Raw genomic sequence first — 22,876 nt, 5'->3', positions numbered from 1 at the left:
ACAAGCAACGACGCGCACGACACACACACACACATGCACAAACACACACACACACACATCACCACGCCAATCAACCACGCCCCCCCCCTTGCCTCCATCAGACGGGCTTGTCATCACCATGCGTGAGGTAGTAGTGCAATCGCCGCAACTGCTCCAGAAACACAAACGTGAGGATCGTTTGTGGGCCCAGACGCGTAAACGCAGGCACCATCCCCCTGAAGAAGGCGAGCGGTCCTTCCTGCTTGAGCGTCATGCCCGCACACTGCAGCGCGCTGCTGTATGTGCCCGGGGTCGCTGCCATCACGCGCGTCTTCACCACGTCGACCGGCTGTGTCAGCAGCGTGGCAACGCCACCGGCAAGCGTCGACGCCGTGAAGTGGGTGACGAGGTTGTCCTTGAACAGGCCGCCAGTTGTTGTCAGCAGCAGCTGCTTGAACGTGTCATATGAGGCGAGCTGCCCCGCCGTCATGAGCATGGCGCGAATCACGTTGGGCCCGAGCCCAGAGTACAACTTGCCAATGCCTTCCTCCCTGATGATGCGAACAAGGGCGTTGCCGATGAAAGCGAACCGCTTGAGTGCCACCTCAGGCTCCAAGATGGTCTGCTGCACAGAAAAGTCGAGGTCGTGCGGCTATGCCACCGCACCCGCCCGCGGTCATGGCTGTTGCAAAGCGCTCGGCAGTCGTCAGCTGCCCGTCAGCCTTGCTGCACGCATGTGTTCGTGTGTGTGTGTGTGTGTGTGTGTGTGTGTGTGTGTGTGTGTGTGTGTGTGTGTGTGTGTGTGTGTGTGTGTGTGTGTGTGTGTGCGTGCGTGTGTGTGTGTGTGTGTGTGTGTGTGTGTGTGTGTGTGTATGTGTGTGTGTGTGTGTGTGTGTGTGTGTGCGTGCGTGCGTGTGTGTGTGTGTGTGTGAGTGTGTGTGTATGTGTGTGCCAGTTCAGGCATCGGCTGCTATTGTACGGGGTGGACGAGACCGACATTACTACACAAGCACGTGTGCATGCACATGCACACACATGCACACACACACACATGCACTCATGCAAGCACATACATACACGCACGCACACGCACACATGCACCTATGCACACATACGAACACACACACCTTGGTCATGAGTTCGTGGATGACGGCACGCTCCGTGCCGGCAGCGCATGTTGCCATGAGCAAACTCCGTGGTAGCTGTGGCAGCTCGGGCTTTGTTGCTTGCACAAGGGCAGCCATATCATCACCGTCACCACCGCCACTACCAAGATCATCGCCCACCGCCACCTGTTTGCCCTTGCTGTTGTCAGCCATCATCACCAGTGTCGTTGCGCGTGTGTTGTGTCCGCCTTTTTTTCTTTTTGTCTCTTTTCCGTGCAACAAGCAGAGAGCAAAGAAGACTTGCCCCACCCTTCCACCACGACCAAAACACACACACACACACACACCCACCCACCCACACACACACACCCACACACACACACACACACACACACACACACACACACACACACACACACACACACACACACACACACACACACAACACAGTTCTACAGTTGGACGCTGTTGAAAGGCTCTTGTAAGCTTAAGCTTGTAAGACGGCTACGAGCAACGCTACGAGCAGCAAGAGGCGAGGATGTGCCAAGCTGCACCCTCGAGCAGTCGAGCTCAAAAAGCAAAGGGCAACAGGGAGTGAGCGGCAAGCAGTTGCTTGTTTGTAACGCGGGAGGAAAGAGGAAGAGGGCGAAGCAGAAGAAGAAGGAAAGGAGAACTTGGGGACTTGAGGAGAGAACTGTGTCAGGTGACAGGGTGACGTGATGTGATGTGATGTCTTGATGTGACCAACTAGCACTCTAGCAGACTGTGAGAGCAAGCTCAACAAACAAACAAACTCCTAGCACGACAAAGTGAACACAACAGAGAGAGGAGAAGAGGGACAACGGGAAGGGGAAAGCCTGGTGTAGCGGGTTTGAGTGGTTGAAGGCACGAAGCAGAAGGAGAACAAGCGAGAATCAAGAACAACACCGGAGGGAATAACGTGAGGGAAGATGCTTGCATGCACTCCTCGAAGAGGGCCTTTCAGTGCAGCAACGATGCTGCCTGATTGTGCAAACACCAATGCTCCAAACATGTTCATGGGATGACTGGGCATCATCCATCCCTTTTGCTAAACCACAAGCATCCGTGCATCCCAGCACTCAACACACATCACTCCTTGCCGTGTCCATCTCCCGCCTCATGCTCCTCCTCCTGCTCATCCTGCGGCTGGTCCAGCTGCTTGGAGCCTTTGCTTGCCTTCCTGCTGAACCGCCACTTCTTCGACAGCTTCTTCTTCTGCTGCTTCTTGTTCTTCGCCTTCACGTGGTCGTCGGAGCGAGTTCGCGCCATTTGTGCAACCTGATGTGTGTGTGTGTGTGTGTGTGTGTGTGTGTGTGTGTGACGTCGGGAACATGTGGTGACCCATGACATGATGTGCATGCTCGTTTCCATAGCAGCAACATCAACAACACCATTGACGGCCATCCACAGATATGGACAAAGGGTGCTATTCACAAGCAAAGACAGAAACTGCTGCTCAACACTCACATACACACGCACACACACAAACACACATACACACAAGCACACACCAACCATGGGGTGCACTGCTTCCTGCTTTGGTGCCGATGCCCGCAGTGCAAAAAAGGCCTCTGGTTCTGTTGTTTCAACAACCTCCCCTTCACAATCACACGAATCAGCAGCATGCGTGTGTGTGTGTGTGTGTGTGTGTGTGTGTGTGTGTGTGTGTGTGTGTGTGTGTGTGCGTGAGAGAGCATGAGCGTGGGCCGGGTTGGTGGGGCACGCCAAGAGCAAAGCAAGCCATGAAACACTCAAACACGAACTCAACAACAGCATATGGAAAGCTCACGCCACGCCATATCGGTGACCCCACCGTGTGCGCGCGGCGGCGTTGCCATCGCCCTCTTTTCGTCTGTCGGCGGAAGCTGTTCGTGCGAGCTGCCGTGACTGCCAAGACCACCGCCACTTGTTGATCGCCGGCCCGACCGCGGTGTGCCGCTGCCGCTTCCAACGAGGCTGGAGCACGACCCGTTAAGGCTCAGCATCCGCGGGCTGCTGCTTGTACTTGAGTGCCGGCTGCGCGCCTGCCCCTTCTGCAATGTGTGTGTGTGTGTGTGCGTGTGTGTGTGCGTGTGCGTGTAAGTGTAAGTGTAAGTGTGCGTGTGCGTGTAAGTGTAAGTGTAAGTGTGTGTGTGTGTGTGTTTGTGTGTGTGTGTGTGTGATAAACGTCTACGCCAACATCTCATACACTCACAAACAAAACAAACACACAAACAAACACACACACACACAAGATTTCCTTGCCACAATCGCCATTCTTCTCCTGCGCACACATCGCCGCCCCCCCCCTCCTTTCTCTTCGCGTGCGCCTGACCTGGATGCGAGACGAGCTAATTGGCTTCGCCAGCACACGTCCAAACGAACTGCCCTTTGCATTTGGCGTTGCCAACGCCATCATGCGATCCACCAGGCTCGTCGTTTGCATATCTGTTGTCGTGAGCACAGGATGCAATGCAAGCATGCGTGTGAACATGTGTATGTGCGTGTGTGCGTGTGTGTAGTTGTGTGTGTGTGTGCGTGTGTGTGTGTGTGTGCGTGCGTGTGTGCGTGAGCGTGTGTGCGTGAGCGTTAACGTGCCAACACAGCATTGTTTGCTTGCAGGCAAAATCGCACCGATCCCACACTGGTTTTTTGCTTGTACGCACCGTCGAAGTCAGACTGCAGCTGCGCCTGCGATGACTGGCGGCGTTTGAGAAATTTGTGCTCGGCGTCACGCAAGGCATCGTTGAAGTTCTGGGTACGATGGAGTGTCACATGAAGAGATGAAGAGTGCAAGGGGAGGGGGGAGTGGTGAAGAACAATCAGGGTGGAAGGTGTTTTGAAGAGCAGAAGATTTGTTGGACCTCGAAGATACAAGCGGTGTTCGGAACCACGCAAACGCACGCAAACACATGCAAACGTACGCAAACGCACGCAAACATACGCAAACATACGCAAGGATTTGCGCATACAACGTCGCGTGACCTCACCTCCACGCGCGCCTGTAGGGATGCCAGCTCCCGCAAACTGTCGTCCTCAATCTGTTTTCGAAACTCTGGGCCTCTGATCTTCCACGCCTCTTCCTGCGACGTGAATGCAGCAACACGCGACTCAATCGGTGTCAGCTCTGTACCTACGCTGTACTCGCCTTCCTGCTGCCACGCGGACTCTGCTGAGCGGTACTGCTGCTGGAAGGCATCCGCTGCCTGGTCGGCAAGCGTCTTGATGCGTGACTGCAGCCCCTCCCAGTCGGCGTCAACAGCAGGCGCCGTCCGCGCCCTCGCTGCCGTGCGTGTAGGGAAATGGTTTGTGTTTAGGCAAGACGGCTAGTGTTGATGTGTGTGTGTGTGTGTGTGATTGTGTGTGTGTGTGATTGTGTGTGATTGTGTGTGTGTGATTGTGTGTGTGTGTGTGTGTGTGATTGTGTGTGTGTGTGTGATTGTGTGTGATTGTGTGTGCGTGATTGTGTGTGTGTGATAGAGACAGAGAGAAAGACAGAGACAGAGAATGCGTGTGTGTTGGTGTTGTGTACATTGGTGACGTGTACTGTATGTTCGTTGTGTGCCAATACGTCAAATAGAGCTTCCCTCCGCTACTCCAACCAACATGCACGTGCAGAACGTACGTGTTGGCTCCTTGGCGGCGCTCATAAAGGCCTCCATGCGTTTCACGACAGACACGCGGGACTCGTCCGCTCTTCCGCCCTATGTGCAACAGATGCATGCAGGCAAGCGAGCATGCAAGCAAAGACGTTGGCTGAGATGATAGGGGCGCTTGTGCATACATGCAGATATGTGGACACACTGTCTGTCGTGCGTGCGTGCGCGCATGAGCTCTCGCTGTCGCCACTCACAGCCAGCGCACATCCTGCTCCTGTATTGCGACCGATGCTTGCAAGCAATGGAAAAAACTGCGCACCTCTGTTCGTTGACGCAGCTCAGACACTTGCTGGGTCACGCGATCGTTGCCGTACGCCTGCACCTCCTCAAGCACTTCGTCAATGTCCTCTGTCGAAGCAGTTATAGAACGAACCACGGTGTGATGACGCGATTTACAGAGTGAGCAGGTGGCGAGGGTTGCGCAAACAAAGCATGAAGGCAAAGGCACCTCGGCAACCACAACAGTATGCACACACACACAATTGAGCAGTGCACCTGTGATTTCATCGAGTTCGCCCTGCATTTGTTCTCGCGTGAGCTGATCCAGCTTGGCCAGACCCTACAGTGTTGATGGAGGATGATGATCATGTCACATGTGTGTATGTGGGTGCGTGTGGGAGTGCATGAGTTGTAGAGTTGTTGTTGTGTGAGCCGTGTAAAGTGTGCTTGTTCGCGGATCATGCAGACAAACGTGACAAGGGACTTCTCTCACCAGCTGGACTTGCTTGTGTCCTTTCACAAGCGCCTCGTGAAGGCTCAAGTACACGAACCCATACTGGATCTGACGTCATTTTGAGTGGGTGTACACGTGTGTGCATGCGAGAAGGGAGGGGGGAGTTGCACATGAGCACATGCGCACATATGCAAGCTGATGTGACGACAAGGATGCACTCGCGATGGGTCGCACAGCACAGCACAGCACAACCCATGCGGCACACGCCTCCCTGAATGCCAATCAAACAGGAAACGGTTGACGCACCACTGTCTGCACCATGAAGTTTCGTGTGCGCCGCAAATCGCTCACGATGTCAACCACACTCAGCGTTGGCGCCAAACTCTCAGCAGCACAGATAAGCCTGTGTGGCAGTGTGGATGGGAGGGAGTGTGTGTGTGTGTTGTGTGTTGTGCGTGTGTATGTGTGTGTGTTGTGCGTGTGTATGTTGTGTGTTGTATTTTGTGTGTGTTGTGTGTGTGTTGTGTTTTGTGTGTGTGTGTGTGTTGTGTGTGTGTGTGTGTTGTGTGTGTGTGTGTGTTGTGTGTGTGTTGTGTTGTGTGTGTGTGTGTGTTGTGTGTGTGTGTGTGTTGTGTGTGTGTGTTGTGTTGTGTGTTGTGTTTTGTGTGTGTGTGTGTATGTGAGCAACAACATTTGACAAATTTACCCCTCCCAACGTTATATGCGCACCTGTCGATGGCAATGTACGTGCCCGTGCGCCCAACGCCAGCACTGCAATGCACAATGAGCGGTGTGTTCGGATCGTGAAGCCGGTATACGTCCTCCCTGGAAACATTTCGACACGCGGGACATGTGTGCAACATGCATGTGCATGTGTGTGTGTGTGTGCAATATGCATGTGCATGTGTGTATGTGTGTGCATGTGCATGTGTGTGGATGTGTGTATGTGGCGTCGATACGTGGGAGGCACAGCACAGCATAAGAATGTAGCAGGAGTGTGTCCTATGCCCATCCATGTAAGCGTTGGGTGCAGTGTACGTGTGCATGTTTGTTGGTGTACCTGAACGCGAGGATTTCACCGGATGTATTTGGAACACCGTGGTCTGGAGCGAGACGTCGACAACGCCAACAAACAGCAGGGTGAGGAATGTGCATCAATCAATCACAGCTGTCCCTCAGTATGCAAGCTTCCACCAGCTCTTATTTCACACGACGCACCTGGCCAGAGAATGAATTGCAGATGCTCCACTCGGTCATGCTGCAGATGAAGAACAGAACACGTGTGAAGTCGTGTCTTGCTTGCATGCAACCGTGTGCCAAAGCATCCCCATAAAGCACCCAAAGGCGTCACACGCACAAACACAAAGAAGCCACAAGGCCACAAGCAGCAAAGCACACATGCAAAAGTGCAAAGAGCCACAAGCTCGCAAGCAAAACAGCACACACCTGCTCTGTCTCGAGATTCTTGAGACGGAATGTGCGGTGGATGTTGTTGCGCGTGGCCTGCTCCTTGATTGTCGTCACCTCAAACACGCCGTACGTCGCCTGTGACCAGGGTTACATGCACGTGAATTAAGCGATGAATCCGCCTACAGCAAGGATTGCTTGATATTGAGTTGGCTGAGACACACACATAGATGACAAGTACACACACACAGACACACAGATGACAAGCACACGATCACGCAAACCGCACACACATGTACACTTATGCCATGCACACGATCACGCAACAAATGCACCCACATAAGCACATGCACCCACATGACACGATACGCACGCAAACACACACACGCACCCATACACCCACGCACTCATACATCCACACCCACAACCACACACACCCACACCCACACCCACACCCACACCCACACCCACACCCACACCCACACGCACACACACCCACACACACACCCACACACACACACACACACACACACACAAACACACACACACACACATCACAAACTCACGGTCTGGTTGAGTTCTGGCCAGTAGCGGTGGCACTTGAGACGGCCTGCCTCCACCTCACTGGCAACCATCACAATCATGTTCACGTCTTGCTCCCACACCATCTGCCAAAAGCTGTTGTGGTGTTGGCGGGGGGGGGGGGTTGAAGAACAGGGTGAATCAAATGAGCGAGTGTGAAAAGCAATCATGCAAGCATGCACGAGCACACAAGCAAGACGACATTGCGCATACTTTGGAAAGGCGTCAGGCACTGGGCCTTGCGAGGCAATGTAGGCGTTCTTCTTGTAATAGCCGTCGACAAAGTTGGCATTCACATAGTCGTTGTGAAAGTTGTGCCTGGCAGTGTGGACGACAGCAACACGCATGACAAGAAGTTGTATGACGTTTTGAAAAACGTGGTGGTAGGTGACGTTCTCGCGTTTGCGCCAGCACATTGCACAGAAATACACAAATGCGCGCACACGCACCCACGCATGCATCCACACACATGCATCCACATACCACAGACACACACGCATGCATAGCACAGATGCATCCACACACATGCATAGCACGCACGCATAGCACGCATGCATAGCACCACACCACACACACACACACACACACACACACACACACACACACGCACGCACGAACGCACACACACACACACAATCACACACACACACGCACGCACGCACGCACACACACACACACATCACACACAGGCATACTTTGCTGGGGTGATCTTGACGCGCGAATGATCGTATGCGACAATGTTCCTGTAGCGGTTCTTGGTGGTGTTCTCCAAGGCCGCAGATGCAGACGCCCGCGTGCCAAGGCCAACCTGTGCATCGGCGCAACGTGTTTGATGGACAGTGAAACGCAGAGCGGTGTGAGGGAAACGTGACGCAACGACCTGCTAGCAAGGCTGATCGATCACAGGGACGAACAGCACACACCTTGGAGATGATGCCAAACTCTTCCTGCCAGCCCGTCTCAGACTCGCGCAGCTGCTTCATGTGGGCGCGCAGCTGGACGATTTGCTGCTGCAGGTACACGTTCAGCTTCTTCAGCTGATCCTCAGTGTACTCCTGCCAATGTGAGAAAGGAAAAAGGTTTGCGTTAGAGAGTGTGTGCATGTGTGCGTTGGAGTGTGCAAGCGTTGGAGTGAACGTGTGTGCGTTGGAGTGCGCAAGCGTTGGAGTGAACGTTGAATAGAAACACACACACACACACACACACACACACGATCACGATCACACACACGATCACGATTATGCACACACGCATTGATCACGCCGCACCTTCTTCTGCTTTCCTTCCTGGAAGTGCCCAAACAAGGGTCATCGCAGTGGCATGGTGTCAGTGAGAAGGATGCAGGATCGAACGGCACCACACACATCACAACAAGAATCACAAGCAAACGATCACAAAGAAGAAGAGACACGATCACATCACATCACACAGCACACACGTCAACACCACACGATCTCCACTGCTGACCTTCTTGCCGCGGTGGGTGGTGGCGCCCCAAACGACGGGCACGCCGCCCTTGCTGGATGAGGCGCCCTGAAGAGATCCAACACAAACATAGGATGATGTGAGAGAATGATGGAAGGACTGTATGGGCGGGGAGGCGGACACCAGGCAGGTGCTGAAGGGAGGGACGGGTGGTGGTGGTGGTGCAGCGCACACACAAACAAACCAAGAAACCAACCATCTGCTTGCTTCGCTGTTGGCTGGCTGGCTGGCTGAGTGCTTGGTCTGTCGTTTGTGTGTGCGTGCAGGCAACGAATGCAATTTGTGTTGTCGCAGGAGGGACAAAGAGTGGCATGGTGGTGGTGGCGCGTCTTTGTTGTGTTGTGTTTCACATTCACACCACAACAACATCTGCCAGCATGTGTCAGGCTAACGTAAACAGAATGTGTAACACAACGACACAATCGGCACTGTCTCCGTGGTCATGATCAACTTCGACTGCGTCAGCTGTGACTGTGCGGTGGCTGTCACGCCATGGACGCAGCGAGCAATGGGCCTGCTCCCCTGCTCCCGTGTGTGGTACACTTGTTGATTGGTTGACGCTGAGTCATGAAGACACATCCGAAAGGAAACAACCCCAACTCCGCTGCATCCCGGTTGCTGAGTGTCTTTCTCTTTCCTTACCTGATCAGGCGCTGCTTGTGCTTATTTTGCACACTCGCTGTGGCCGTTCTACCTTGACATCCACATATCCGTACCTCCCCCTTTTCACTGACGTTGGCTGAATGCGGCGGCAGTATGTCGGTTCTCGACATGACAGAAGCGGAGATGGACCGCGTTATCGCCAGGTTTGAAACCGTTTGGGATGTCTTGGTGGATGGCGCGAAGAAAGCGATGGCTACTGTGAAAGCCGCGTTTGACCTCGTCATGAACGCTTTTTGTCTTGTGGGAGTCGCCATCAGCGAAGTCAAAGTGCTCTCCCGCAACGTCTGGCGGTCAATGATGTGGTCCCACGCCGATTACCTCAAAGAGGCTGAAAAGCATGTTCGACTTGCCCAAAGAGGATACGATCATGCTTGCAACTTGTTGCGCTTGTTCGTTGCTGACTTCAAGGCCGACGAATCACCAGAAATGACGAAGATGGTGAAAGCTGCTCGTGACGCGAGGGACAAAGCCCGACAACAACTTGATGCTGCAAAGGAGAGGTGCGCCAACCTGAAAAGTCAAGCAACTTCCTCTTGAGTGCATTGTGCTGTGTTACCCCCCTCCTTTTCAGTCCCGCTTTACAGTTATGCCCCCTTGACGCCTCCTTTCAATTCCCCCAGTCTCTGTTTGACCTCTCCTACCTGACCACCCCCTGCCTGGCTTCCTCTCCCCTGCCATTCCCTTTTTCCGTTGCGAACCACCGCCTCCGCCAACCAATACAAACCAACTTCTCCTCAGTTCGAATGCACTGGACAACACGTTTACTGCCCACAATGTTTGACTCAGCGCACCAGAGACACACGCAAACACGAAAGACAGAGCACAGAGACACACACACACACACACACATAGACACAGACACAAATACACGCAAACACAAATACACGCAAACACACACACACACACACACACGCGCGCGCGCGCGCGCGCGAAGGAAGGGTCCTAAGGGGAGTGAAGGCGACGTGAACTGTCACGCCACACCCTCTCTCTTTTCGGTTTGTTACGCTCAGCACGCCTCCTTTGCCTCCTTCATCTTGGCGGCCAGCTCATCCGCAAACGCAGGCGTCTTGCAGCTGATCATAAACACCACGGGCTGCACGTGTGTGTGTGTGTGTGTGTGTGTGTGTGTGTGTGTGTGTGTGTGTGTGTGTGTGTGTGTGTGTGTGTGTTATAGTGGTGGTAAAATGTGAGTTTTGCTACAAGCACTGTCTCGGTGGGAAGGTGAGGACGCACAACACACGAAGGCAGAATCATCATCCCTCGCCAGTTGCACGGCGACCAAATACTGCACCTTGTCCTCCGGCTTCTTTGGGTTGAGGGGCGGGTTCGGCACCATGCTCGTCATCACCTGCGCGTATAAGCGTGTGTGTGTGTGTGCGTGTGTGTGTGTGTGTGTGCGTGTGTGCGTGTGTGTGTGTGTGTGTAAAAAGGTTACACGGTCGCAAGTATGCAACACAAATGCATCATCAGATGGACACAGACACAAAATAATCATTCACTTACACACACACACACACATGAAACACACATGAAACACACAAAACACACATCCACCCACCTCGCGTTTGCCGGTTCGGTTGACCGGCGTCTGGGATGCGAGATACACGTTCAGCAGAATCAGCCTGCACCACACCACAGCAAACCCAGCGTGAGCGTGAACGTGAGTGCAAACCAACCCACAACGCAAGACAACGCAAAGCATGCAGCTCAAGTCAGCTACAGCACCCCGCTGTGTCCAGTCACTTGCCATCACAAACCCACCAACCAACCCCTTCCACCACCACCACCACCCACGGCCTCACCCTGTTGTTCCGTCTGCGCGAATGATGACGCGCTTCTTGGTACCGTCCTCGGCATCCTCCAGCCGCAATGTGCCCGTGCCCTTTTCCTTCCACTCAATCTTCCCATCCTCCCCCTTCTGCTGGTACCGCAGCTTCACCCTGTACACGAGCAGCAGCAGCAGCAGCAGCAGCAGCAGGAGAGCATGAGTACGTGTGCTTGCAAGCAAAACATACACACACACATGCACACACACATACATACACACGCGCGCACATACACAAACGTACACACAACGCAAAACCAAGCAGCCAATCACACGTCAAAGTCCCAGTCTCACTCCCATTCCCACCGTGTCTTGTAGAGGACGCCCTCCTCCAGCTCTTCCTTCTCCTCCGGCTGCTGCTGTGATTGCTGCTGCTGCTGCTTCTGAGCACCAGACGACGACGGCGCTGTTACCATCGTCGCCTTGCCTGTGGTGGTGGTGGTGGTGATGATGATGACGTGTGAGGTACCTTCCAACGCTTCATTGTGCCTTTCTTGCATCCACCAATCTTCTTTCCCAACACCACTTCTTTCGCAAACACACACACACACACCCAGCACGGCACCTGCTGTGAGGATGGTCTTTGCCTGGTCGACATAGCTCAGGAGCGTCGGCGTAAAGTCAAGCACCCCAGCACTTGCAGCAGTCTGCACACACACACACACACACGCCATTGATGAGCATGTAACATCAACACACACACACACATCGCCTGCACACACACACACACACACACACACACACACCCAGCCCCACCTGCTCCTTGAGAAAGGAGAGGAGCGAGTCATTGAGGCCTTGCATCTTCGTCTTCTGCTCGTCCGTCAGATCACTGCCACCATCGCCATCCGTCGCCTTTGCTGATGTCGCTGCTGGTGCTGGTGGGGTGGTTGTAGTTGGCTTGAACGTGCCCACCTTGCCAAAGACAGCGCCCTGTGCGGGCTTGAGCTTGCTGCCGCCGCCGCTGCCACCAAAAATGGAGGACAGGCCAGGCAGCTTCCCCGTGGGCTTGCCAAAGGTGAATTTGGGCGCAGGCGACTCGTCATCACCAGACTTGTTCTTCTTCCGCTTGTTGTCTCCATCGTCGTCCTCATCCGTGTCTGTGTCCGTGTTGTCTTCATCCTCATCGCTCCCTGTCTCCTCATCATCCTCATCACCATCACCAGCGTTGCTGCCTTCCTCTTCGTCCTCTTCCTCGTCCTCCTTCTTGTTGTCGTCATCATCGTCACCACCCGTCTTCTTGCTGCCGCCACCAAACACCTTTGCGGCCTGCCCAAACGCAGACTTGGCACTCGCAGGCTTCGCTTTTGCACCGCCAAACGAAAACCCCCCACTGCCGCTGCCGCTGCTGGTGATAGCGCCCGTTTTTGCGCCAAACTTGAACGTTGGTCCACTGCTTGCCGCCGTGTCTTTCTCCTTGCCCTTGTCCTTGTCGTCTCCTGATGATGACGCTGCTGCTGCTGCTGCTGCTGCTGCTGTTACTGGCTTGGCTGGCCCGCCAAACTTGAACGGCGAAGTGGCCGAAGAGGAGGAGGATGTCGATGTCGACGAAGCAGCGCCCCCAAAGGCTGGTGTGGTCTTGGGCGTGCCGGTGGACGACGACGATGCCGACGACGATGGCGCTGCGCCAAAGCTGCCGGGGCTCGCTGTGCCAGTGGCACGGTGGTTGGAGTGTATAATCGTGAGTGAGTGAGTGAGTGAGTGAGTGAGTGAGTGAGTGAGTGAGTGAGTGAGTGTGTGTGTGTGTGTGAGTGAGTGAGTGTGTGTGTGTGAGTGAGTGAGTGTGTGTGTGTGAGTGAGTGAGTGAGTGTGTGTGAGTGAGTGAGTGTGTGAGTGAGTGTGTGAGTGAGTGAGTGAGTGAGTGAGTGAGTGAGTCAACAAGTGCATGAATAGACAGTAAGAGAGAGAGAGAGAGCAAGCGCTCTACAGCAAGGTCATGAGCAGGGTCGCTTGTCCGCTCCGCTGGTGCGCTGTCGACAGGCAATATTCTTACCTGATAGGCCTTTGAACTGGGAGACGCCCTTCACGGCTGCAGAGCCGAAGCCTTTGAAGCCCGCGAATGCACCCTTGCTGGCACTCTGCCAGTACCGAGAAGAGGCCAAGAACAAGCACGGCATGAGGCTGGACAAAAAGAAGGGCAGGGCTGAGTCATGCATCCACTACGTCTGACAAAATAGCAGCACAAGTGGCATGTCGACGTGCAAAAGGTCAGCTTACGGATGAGCCAGTGGACGAGGATGAGGAGCGGCGGGCCTGTGCAATCCTGTGGGCAGCGTGTACACACATATTTGTTTGAAGCGGGGTGGGCGTGTTCGGGGAGGAAGATGTCGATGGTGCCAGCCAAGCATAATGAGTGCACACGAGCTGGGGAACGCCGTGGCTGGCAAGTGCGTTAACCACGTCGACACACCAAGCAGGACACACATGCAGACACGACGGGTGTGCAGCGTGGCCTCCAACAAACCAACCGCCCAACAAGCGTCCATTTCCCTTGCCTCACACACACACACACACACACACACACACACACACACACACACACACACACACACACACACACACCTGCGCTGTGAGACGACGTCCTTGGAAGCGCGAAGGAATGGGCCACTGCCGCCCTCGTTGGCGTCCCCGTCATCGTCAGGGTCATCCGCAGTAATTTGCTTGTCTGGGCGACGCTTGGCAGACATGGTTGGGTGTTGCTTTCCTCCGTGCTTGCAGAGAACCTGCCACCAACAGACACACACAGACACACACAGACACACAGACACACAGACACAGACACACAGACACACAGACACAGACACAGACACACAGACACACAGACACAGACACACACACACACACACACACACACACACACACACACACACACACAGGCAAGTGTCAGTAGAGTGAGCAATGAGCAACGCGTGCACTGGGTTTCTTGTCCGGGCCTTGGCACGAGACACTAACAACAACAACAACACCAAACAAGGCCAGTGAAGTCACAAGTCGCCTGCATGCTCCATGCTCTGCGCTCACCCTCTATGGCGTCTTTCAGGCACCAACGTCAACGAAAGTTTATAGAAATCATCCAGTATTATTCATCAGAGCTGGCAGATGCGCAGAACCACCACCACCTGCTTCTTGGCTTGCTTTGCTTGTGTCGTGCACGGCACATCGATCCATCACATCACGGCGTCGCATCGCCACTTCCTGTGCTTGCTTGTCTTGTGTCACAAAGGGTTTCGTTTGATTGACTGCATCACACAACACAACACACACACACACACGATAGCTGACAGGGAACTACAAACGAGGCTTTCATATCACGCAGCTGCACGATGGACAACACGACGGACGAACAGAAAAAAACGACAGGGCGATAAGACGAGACACAGCAAGACGCGCGCACGCACACAACACACAAGCGCTGGCTTGCGTTGGAGTTTAGTAGATCATCAAGAACAGAGAGACAAGAGAGAAGAAGGGAGCCGAGAAAAAGGGAAAGGAAAAGGGGGCAAAGGCAGGGTGGACGGACCTGCCCCAACCGCCACAACAACCGAAGCAAGCAAAGACTCAGGTCAACCACAAACGACAAGCGAGGAAAGCAGGCGTCGCGTGTTTACCACGAGACCTTGTCCTCGGTCTTGACAAGCTTAAAGTACTGCTGGCCGCAGGGGCAGGCCTGGGCATCACCACCCTTGACGTAGAAGTACTTGACAAGCTCAGACTCGGGGTCGCCTGCACGTGCGGAGTGTCATGCGTCGGACAAGGGACAGGCGTGAGTGGCGGCAGAGGGTGTGTGCACAGAGGGTGTGTGTTGTCAGCGAGCGAGCGAGAGGGAGGGAGGGGGGAGAGACAGAGAGGAGAGAGGAGAGAGAGAGAGGTTGCGCGTGAGCCACCAGAACTTGTGGGCGGCCAACACACGGCTGGACAGAGAACCCGTGTCAGTGAGGGCAAAGGCACAAGAGCGGCATGTAAACGCAGCGTGGAACGTACAGCAGCAGCCGACGAGGCGAGAGTCAAAGTGGGAGGGGATCTCGCGGGGCTCGGCCTTGGTGCCGGCGGGGCCCCACTTGATGCCCTCAAGGCCAAAGGGATCCTGCGAGTGAAAGTCGTTCGGGGCATGAGACAAGAGGGTGTAGGAGAGATGTGGACGGACAGTTGTTCGCGTGCAAGCATGGGTGAGTTGTTGGTGGTGTTTTAACAAGGCAGGGTATGGAATTGATGGAGGCAGTGTTGGTCGCACAAAGGACGAGTGCGAGCAACAGTTGGCATCGGCACGCAATAGTATCAAAGGAGACGCGACGAATGGATACAATACAGCTGAGCACACACAGAGCACAACTAACACTTCGAACACCCACACCCACACACAGAGCACAACTAACACATTGAACACACACACACAGAGTACAACACACAAGCGCCCAAAGGCACACAGCACAACCCACACCCACAAGCACAAACTGACCGTGTTGCCCTTGGCGAGCTCGAGAAGCTCAAGGCGCTCCAGGCCGGTTGCCTGCTCGTGGTTGTCGGGAACGCGGCCAGTCACGCCATAGCCGTCCTGGCTGTCCTTGGGATCGGAAGACTTGGTAATCTCTGCAGAAGCACACATGTGTGCACACACACACACACAAACAAAAAGGTGAGAAGGCGGCAGGATGGTGACGCAGCAACGAAGTGCGCGAGGGTTGGACAGATAACAAAGACGGCAACAACATAGGCGCCGTGTCATCGCACTGCAAAACACGGTCACCACAACGTACGCTGACCAGGTGACCACCGCCCGATCCCCGTTTTCACACACACACGCACACACACATGGGCAGAATTCAGGTGTTGCGCTTACCCTGAAGCTTCTGTTCAACCTTGGCCGGGTCGGAAGCAAGGGTGACGCGAGCAGTGTGCACGCGGCGAGCAGCAGCGGCGACACGGGAAACTCGGGCAAGGCGCATCATCTTGGCGGACAAAAAGGGGTGTGTATGATGTGTGCTGGGCTAAGCGATTCAGAGGAGATGCCTGCATGGAGTTGTGTTGACAGTGCCAGTGGCAGGTGTCAGAAAGAGTCGTGTGATGTGATGTGAGAGCGAGCACTATGTGCACCGTGTGCGTGCGTGTGCGTTGTATGTGTGTGTGTGTGTGTGTGGAATGCACTGGACAAAATCAACGCATAGCTGCAGCAATCACCGTCATCACCGTCGCCATCTCCTGCATCGTTCATGTCAGTGACCACCACAGCGTCACCACCACCATCTTCGCTCGTCCTCACTCCCAATCGCTACACGTGACACCGCCACCACTACCGTCACACGCGGCCAGAGGCATCGCCATCACCACCACCACTACCACCACCACCACACAGCTATCACCATCACCATCACCATCACCATCACCATCACTGCCCTGCCCGTCCTCATGCCAAGGCAAAGCACATCGAGACCAAAGCAACGAAGAAGCAAGCAGCACCCGCTGCCCTCATCTTGGCTGCTTGCGTCTTGGCCACTCACCAGTTCACAATACAGAGAGCACGAGGAAAAATAGGCGAAATCGTTAACAAAACCTCCCTCAACCCCCAACGACCGACCGCAACTTTGCCTTCGCACGGCAACATCAAAGGCAAACCTGCCTTTGGTGGCCGGCACCACACAAAAAACCCAAACACAAACACACAGCGCGGGCTGATTTCCGCGCAACCCTTCTTCCCATACACCCGTGCTCCGTGTTTCGTGCTCTGCACCTCACCAGCTCCAGCAGCACCAACCACCTCTCAACTCACGAGCCAACATGAGCTACGAGGAGGACGACGAGGATCGCTCGTGAGTGGCGACACACACACACACATACACACATACACACTGTGCCTTGTTGCATGTTTGTATCTGAGGAACGACTGCGTCGTCTCGCAAGGCCACCAACAACCGACAAGCCACCACGGCAGCCACACGGGCAACCTCACCCCATCCCCGCTCGTGCGTGCAGGTACTACCATGGGCGCATTTCGCGAGACGAGGCCGTGTCGCGGCTCCACGAAGGCGGCAAGGATGGCTCGTTCCTGCTGCGCATGAGCGAATCACAGGACGGCGTCTACACCGTCTCTGTCATGTGAGGCTGCGTGCCTGTTTGCGGATGCGTTTCATGTCTGCCACAAATAGCGGTGGTGTGGCTGATCCACCAGCCTTTCCTTGCTCGGAAACAAACCGCATCTCACTCAACACACTCTCTGCATGTGCTCGGTGTGCTCGTGCGTTTGTACGCTTGTGCATGTGCAGGCAAGGGACTGCTGTGCGTCACATTCGTGTCATCAACAAGGACGACGGTGCGTTGTTGAAGTGCGGTGCAGTGCCGCTTATTTATTTTATCACCCCATGACCGGTGATGAGAAAGAAAGGATGGGGGCAGGCTTGTGCTCACATCGTGCCTCTTTGCAACACGGGTTCGCTTGAATTGAACGCATGCGTCACAGGAGGATATGCCTTGAGCCCCGCCGATCCAAGCGTGCCCTCCGTCTGGGAACTCATCCAACGGCAGATGAACAGAACACTCACCAACTCCTTTGACACATACGACAACGTCGCCTTGAGGTGCGTGTACGAGCGTGTACACGTGTGTGTGTGTGTGTGTGTGTGTGTGTGTGAGAGCGTGTGTGTGTGTGTGTGTGTGTGCGTGTGCGTGTGAGAGCGTGTGTGTGTGTGTGTGTGTGTGTGTGTGTGCCTTGGAAACGTTTTCACGCACGTGCTTGCCTCTTCCACACTGAAGCCCGCACATTCTCACACATGTCCATCCATCCTTACACACACATCCATACACACATCCATACACACACACACACACACACACACACACACACACACACACACACACACGTGCTTGTTGCCATTTGCCTGCAGGCATCCGCTGCAGGCGCCGGGCAGCGTGATTGCGCCCGATCTGCTGTGCAAGGCGGAGGAGGCCGGCATGGACGCGTCGGAGTTTGACCAGGACGTCGCCGCGTTCCTCGAGGGCGGGGTGCGATGATGATGATGATGATGATGATGATGCTGTGCTTGTGTCCGCGTTGTGTGGTGTTTTTGCTGGTTTTTTTGTTGTGTTGTGTTTGCCATGTTGTGTACCTGTCCCCGTGTACCCACGTGCGTGTGCTGCATTCAACCCCCCGCGTCCAATCTCACGAGCGCCCATTCGTCGTATTGTCGCGTTCACCACGCCAGGTTGACAGCAAAGAGCTTGTTCGCCGCCGCTCCAAGAAATACGGCCCACGCGGCAAACCCCAGTCGGATATGGTAAGCCCACAGCACAACCCGTTCTGTGCAGTGGCCTGCAGACACGTGTTTACGCATGCGTGTTTGCGTGCGTGTGTGTGTGTGTGTGTGTGCGTGTGCGTGTGTGTGTGCGCGCGCGTGTGTGTGTGCGTGTGGTGTGTGCGTGTGTGCGTGCGTGTGCGTGTGCGTGTGTGTGTGCGTGTGCGTGTGCGTGTGTGTGTGTGTAAACATGTACTTGAACGCCTCATCATTCGACGACACATCCCCCGCCCTCACATCAACCTTGTTGTTGCCTGCATGCATCAGGTGCGCGATGCCCTCGGCACCGTTGACAGCGACGTCGAGCGCTTCATGAACGGCGGAATCAGTGCGTCACATCCACATGTGATGTGACGATCTTGTGATCCATCCCGTGTGTGCGCGCGCGTGTGTGTATGTCTGTTCAAATGTGTGTGTGTGTATGTGTGTGTGTGTCAGTTCTTTAGCAAGTACACCATCGTATTGCTCACCACCCACCACCATCACCATCACAACTCCCTTCACAATCTCCATCTGTCATCAGGTGCGAATGAGCTGCATCGTCGCCGATCTGTCAACACCCGGCCCGCGGTACGTGACCGGTTATGACAGTGAGAGACAGAGACAGCGAGAGGCACAGCGAGACAGAGAGACTGGGAGAGAGGCACACACAGGGAGATTGGGGGGCAGGGGTGCAGCAGGAAGAGTGGTTGATGTTGGCGAATTGCGTTTGTTGATGTTGAATTTGCACTCTGAACTTCATACAATACACACGCAGACACATACAGACACACAGACACACACACACACAAGCAGACACACACACACACACACACACACACATAGACACACAGAGACACACAGACACAGACAAGCAGACACACACACACACGGACCCACATAGACGCACAGAGATGAACTCACGTTCCTTGTGCGCCCATGTATGTGTGTGCGCGTGTACATGTGTCTAGCGGTCGTCGTTGCCGGCTGTGCAGGAGGCTGGAGCGCGCAGCTGGTGAGATGACTGTCAATGCCAACCTGGTGGTCGCGGCGCGTTTGCTGTATTGTGCGCTTGCTTGTGTCTTGGGTTCATCAACCCACCAATAACACGCACACAAACACGCACACTGCAAGACTTTTGACACACACACACACACACACGCACACACACACACACACACACGCACTTGCAGATAAAACGCCGGCTACTTCTGCATCGTCGTCATCATCATCATTGTCGCCTTTGTTGTTGTGTGCTGTGTGCACTCTCACACATACGCAACAGCGCCACTCACTCCTTCGTGTTACCGCCATTCACTCTTGACCTGTTTCTTCTTGCTGGCTTGCTTTCGTTCCCATCGCTCTTTGTCGCACACTCGCACTTCCCCTCGGCCGTCGCATTGGCAGTTCACCCACTGCTATGTCGTCGTCAACCTCGGGATCTGATGTGCGTCGCTGTGCTTGTTTGTGTCACTCAACAAACGACCACAGCCACAACCTCTCCCACACAACGCATAATTGGTGTTGCTTTTTTTTTTTTTTTTTTGGCTTAGTTTCGTCTTGAATCACCACACATCATCATCACGACTCCAGCCTCAGCCCCGCATGCCTGCCTTCGTTCGTTCCCTCTTCTCCGTTAGCTCTCCGCCGCCCTCTGAACACCACAAGATGTGTGCACGTGGTTAATTGCTTCATTTACTCTGCAGAACATTCACCATTGAATCCCAGGCAAACCCACAAACAAACACGTGCATGAAACGAAACAAAAACACAGACCCACGACACACGTCAACGCATTAAATGCAAATGGAAATGTGTAAAATGGATTGGTGGACGTGCTAACACGCATGCACACGCGCAACAGTGGAAGATGAAGCATTCCAAACAACACAAACAAGCAAAAAAAAAAAAAGACGCTTGGAACGCACGCACAGACACACAATACAGGAAGGAAGCAAGAGGCAAAGCAGTGTACAAGCCCCAAAACATCGCAACCAACGACGACACTTGCTTGCCTGTTGCTCACTACTACATGCATGCAACAACAACAACAACAACAGCAATGCAGCTTTACATGTGCTTTCATTGGTCAGGCGGCAGTTTCCATCCTCCCCATCGTTGTTCTTCAGCCGCTCCCGTTTCTGGTTTCATCAACCACACACACACACACACAAGCACGCACACACAAGCACGCACACACACACACACACACACACACACACACACACACACACACACACACACACACACACACACACACACACACACACACACACGCACACAGTCCATGGCCTTCATGTTTCTCCCTCCATCATCACAGTCAGTCACTCATCATGCTCCACCTCCCCTGCCTCCTTCTGTCAATCGCCGTACCCCTTCAGTGCGGGTGTGGGGGTGTGGTCATGCCTGGTGGCGGCGGCAGCGTCATGGCGTGCGTGCCCTTTGGTGTCGTGGGCCCAGACAGCGTGAGCCTGTCCATGCTAAGCGTGCCCACGCCGTGACTAGAGGCCGACGATGGGCGGGACGACCGTGAGGACCGTGTTGCGTTCTCCTTGTCTGCGTGCTGCGTCTGCGTCATGCCAGCACCACATACGACCCCGTTGGGGGCGTTGCCACCCTTGGCGCCGCTCACGCTTGGCGGGCGCTGCGAACGGGACGACGACGACGGTGTTGCACTTGACGCCCCCGTACTCGGCGTTGTGGACGTGGACGCGGATGCAGCAACACCACCGCCGTTGGTGCTGGTTGGTGTCATTGTCGTTGTTGGCTGTTGCGTCTTCACCTGCTGCTGTTCGGGAACACGCACGGCACCCTCGACGTCCCGCGTCCTGGCAGCAGACTTGCCTCCGTTCTTGCCCGTTGGCTGTTGCTGTTGCTGCTGCTGCTGAGGCTGGTGCTGGTGCTGGTGCTGGTGCTGGTGTTGCTGTTGCTGTTGCGACTGCTGTTGCTGTTGCGTGCCCGCGGTGCGGTGATGGGCGTGTGGGTGCGTGTCCTCGTCGCCCTCAGAGGACCACCGGCTATGGCGGCCGCTGCTGCCGCCATGGTGGTGGTGGTGGTGGGATGTGGGCACGGGTGGGAGGGGCAGTTCGTACAGCTGGTGCATGATGGGTTGCACGAGCTCGGGCACAGTCACCAGCACAAGGTGGTCCGCGCCTGTGGACAGGTCGCGGGTTGGTGAGGTTGAGTGAGGAGGTGAGGTTGGGTCATGGGACAGTGATGGAGTGGTGAAAGTAGTGAAGAACGCACAGTGAATGCAGACTGCGTGTGCTGTTCCGATTGCGCTTACATGCATGCATACCTTGTTCCCACATGAGGCGGCTGCCAAACGCGTCATTCACCATCGCAGAGAGCGTTGCAAAGTGGTACGACAGGCGGCGCTTCTGTTGTTGCAGACAGTGAGAGGGGGGGGGGCGTGGATGAAGAGCGTGGATGAAGAGAAAGGACGGACATGAAGAAGGGGAGCGAGTGAGGAATGGCAAGGCGACAAGGAAAGTAGCGAGGACGAGCTGCAGCACACACGTGCACACACACACACACACACAGACACACAGACACAGACACACACAGACGGACAGACACACACACACACAGACGGACAGACGGACAGACAGACAGACACCACACACACACACACACACACACACACACACACACTACGCAGACACAACCTCCAGCACAACAGTGCAACGCACCAGCATGTTGTTGCACTGGATGGGAAACATCTGGGCCTGCGCGGAGTACTGCGGGTGGACGTACATGACCCCGCCCATGCCCATGCCATCTGCGGAAGGGAATGAGGGCTGGGAGCCTGGCGTCATGGCGTTGAACGGGCCTGTCGTGGGCGTTGGTGGCCCGTAATATCCGCCATAAGGGGCACCGCCCTGCGCAGTCGTGACAACAGCGCCCGTGCTCGTGTAGGGCATGCCTGACGGTGGCTGCTGCTGGTGCTGCTGTGATGGTGGTAGCTGCTGTTGCTGGCCCATCACGTGTGGTGGCTGCTGGTGGTACGGAGGGAATTGCTGGGGTTGAAACTGTGCTGGATGCTGTGTTGGGGACAGCAACACAGGATGATGCTGCTGCTGCTGCTGCTGCTGCTGTGCATACATTGCCTGCTGTGGTGAAGACGTGGCACCCTGTGCACGCTGCTGCTGTGGCTGTTGTGGGTGCAGTTGCTGCTGAGCACCACCGCCACTGCGCCTGTCGGTGAACGGCGAGCCGGGCTGTGACGTGGATGATGA

The 22,876-nt window shown here is 55.0% G+C and overlaps 7 protein-coding genes across 7 annotated transcripts in view; 2 read left to right on the top strand and 5 right to left on the bottom strand.

Moving 5' to 3' along the window:
- Positions 1–97: 97 nt before the first annotated feature.
- Positions 98–1,298, bottom strand: PTSG_10489 (dicarboxylate carrier protein; the record flags this gene model as incomplete). The annotated part of the gene is made up of 2 exons (XM_004988813.1): positions 98–631; positions 1,107–1,298. The coding sequence occupies 2 exons, from the start codon at positions 1,296–1,298 to the stop codon at positions 98–100; spliced, it is 726 nt and encodes a 241-aa protein (XP_004988870.1).
- A 255-nt stretch (positions 1,299–1,553) lies between these two features.
- On the bottom strand, positions 1,554–9,159 carry PTSG_10488 (uncharacterized protein). Its single transcript, XM_004988812.1, has 22 exons — positions 9,088–9,159; positions 8,874–8,939; positions 8,675–8,692; positions 8,330–8,461; positions 8,102–8,214; positions 7,620–7,724; positions 7,391–7,502; positions 6,864–6,962; positions 6,636–6,675; positions 6,478–6,520; positions 6,147–6,242; positions 5,724–5,820; positions 5,457–5,525; positions 5,240–5,303; positions 5,004–5,092; positions 4,711–4,789; positions 4,076–4,368; positions 3,752–3,839; positions 3,421–3,533; positions 2,920–3,139; positions 2,622–2,704; positions 1,554–2,384 (listed from the first exon to the last, which is right to left on the bottom strand). Exons 1-22 carry the CDS (start codon positions 9,088–9,090, stop codon positions 2,196–2,198), a joined length of 2,211 nt encoding a protein of 736 aa, XP_004988869.1. The 5' UTR covers positions 9,091–9,159; the 3' UTR covers positions 1,554–2,195.
- Positions 9,160–9,255: 96 nt separating this feature from the next.
- PTSG_13056 (uncharacterized protein) lies at positions 9,256–10,288 on the top strand. The gene has a single exon (XM_004988811.1). The coding sequence runs from the start codon at positions 9,648–9,650 to the stop codon at positions 10,089–10,091; it is 444 nt and encodes a 147-aa protein (XP_004988868.1). The 5' UTR covers positions 9,256–9,647; the 3' UTR covers positions 10,092–10,288.
- A 272-nt stretch (positions 10,289–10,560) lies between these two features.
- PTSG_10487 (uncharacterized protein) lies at positions 10,561–14,435 on the bottom strand (the record flags this gene model as incomplete). The annotated part of the gene is made up of 11 exons (XM_004988810.1): positions 14,398–14,435; positions 13,939–14,099; positions 13,594–13,639; positions 13,370–13,454; positions 12,136–13,022; positions 11,945–12,026; positions 11,686–11,806; positions 11,357–11,494; positions 11,113–11,176; positions 10,846–10,902; positions 10,561–10,647 (listed from the first exon to the last, which is right to left on the bottom strand). The coding sequence occupies exons 2-11, from the start codon at positions 14,061–14,063 to the stop codon at positions 10,561–10,563; spliced, it is 1,692 nt and encodes a 563-aa protein (XP_004988867.1). The 5' UTR covers positions 14,064–14,099; positions 14,398–14,435.
- A 151-nt stretch (positions 14,436–14,586) lies between these two features.
- Positions 14,587–16,901, bottom strand: PTSG_10486 (uncharacterized protein). The gene is made up of 5 exons (XM_004988809.1): positions 16,872–16,901; positions 16,214–16,383; positions 15,833–15,963; positions 15,358–15,460; positions 14,587–15,099 (listed from the first exon to the last, which is right to left on the bottom strand). Exons 2-5 carry the CDS (start codon positions 16,320–16,322, stop codon positions 14,981–14,983), a joined length of 462 nt encoding a protein of 153 aa, XP_004988866.1. The 5' UTR covers positions 16,323–16,383; positions 16,872–16,901; the 3' UTR covers positions 14,587–14,980.
- A 124-nt stretch (positions 16,902–17,025) lies between these two features.
- PTSG_10485 (uncharacterized protein) lies at positions 17,026–20,455 on the top strand. The gene is made up of 10 exons (XM_004988808.1): positions 17,026–17,180; positions 17,344–17,466; positions 17,634–17,680; positions 17,828–17,945; positions 18,252–18,369; positions 18,570–18,641; positions 18,927–18,987; positions 19,183–19,229; positions 19,610–19,653; positions 19,832–20,455. Coding segments are annotated over exons 1-10 (663 nt in total). The 5' UTR covers positions 17,026–17,148; the 3' UTR covers positions 19,833–20,455.
- A 560-nt stretch (positions 20,456–21,015) lies between these two features.
- PTSG_10484 (uncharacterized protein) overlaps positions 21,016–22,876 on the bottom strand; it is a gene marked incomplete at both ends in the record, with an annotated part of 5,059 nt that continues 3,198 nt past the window's right edge. The window contains 3 exons of the mRNA XM_004988807.1: positions 21,016–21,791; positions 21,937–22,018; positions 22,331–22,876. The exon at positions 22,331–22,876 is cut by the window's right edge and continues 386 nt beyond it. Coding sequence (XP_004988864.1) covers positions 21,016–21,791; positions 21,937–22,018; positions 22,331–22,876 — 1,404 coding nt within the window. The remainder of the gene's footprint in view (positions 21,792–21,936; positions 22,019–22,330) is intronic.

This window comes from Salpingoeca rosetta (genome assembly GCF_000188695.1).
Source record: "Salpingoeca rosetta unplaced genomic scaffold supercont1.33, whole genome shotgun sequence".
Classification (NCBI taxonomy): domain Eukaryota; class Choanoflagellata; order Craspedida; family Salpingoecidae; genus Salpingoeca; species Salpingoeca rosetta.
The sequence above is the reverse complement of the archived record's forward strand: the minus strand, read 5'-3'. Positions and strand labels throughout refer to the sequence as shown.

Bases quoted from the DNA above. Each gene is read 5' to 3' on its own strand.
- PTSG_10486 (XM_004988809.1), bottom strand. From the start codon at position 16,322: ATGATGCGCCTTGCCCGAGTTTCCCGTGTCGCCGCTGCTGCTCGCCGC. The intron at 15,461-15,832 runs GTCAGTTTGTGC...TTTCACTCGCAG, and splicing joins AGCTCGCCAAGGGCAACACG to GATCCCTTTGGCCTTGAGGG. The intron at 15,100-15,357 runs GTACGTTCCACG...CCGCACGTGCAG, and splicing joins TCGCCTCGTCGGCTGCTGCT to GCGACCCCGAGTCTGAGCTT.
- PTSG_10488 (XM_004988812.1), bottom strand. The intron at 5,093-5,239 runs GTGCACTGCTCA...CTGCTTCGACAG, and splicing joins CGAACTCGATGAAATCACAG to AGGACATTGACGAAGTGCTT. The intron at 4,790-5,003 runs GTGCGCAGTTTT...TGTTGCACATAG, and splicing joins AGCTGCGTCAACGAACAGAG to GGCGGAAGAGCGGACGAGTC.
- PTSG_13056 (XM_004988811.1), top strand. From the start codon at position 9,648: ATGTCGGTTCTCGACATGACAGAAGCGGAGATGGACCGCGTTATCGCC.
- PTSG_10485 (XM_004988808.1), top strand. From the start codon at position 17,149: ATGAGCTACGAGGAGGACGACGAGGATCGCTC. The intron at 17,181-17,343 runs GTGAGTGGCGAC...TCGTGCGTGCAG, and splicing joins GAGGACGACGAGGATCGCTC to GTACTACCATGGGCGCATTT. The intron at 18,988-19,182 runs GTGCGTCACATC...ATCTGTCATCAG, and splicing joins CTTCATGAACGGCGGAATCA to GTGCGAATGAGCTGCATCGT.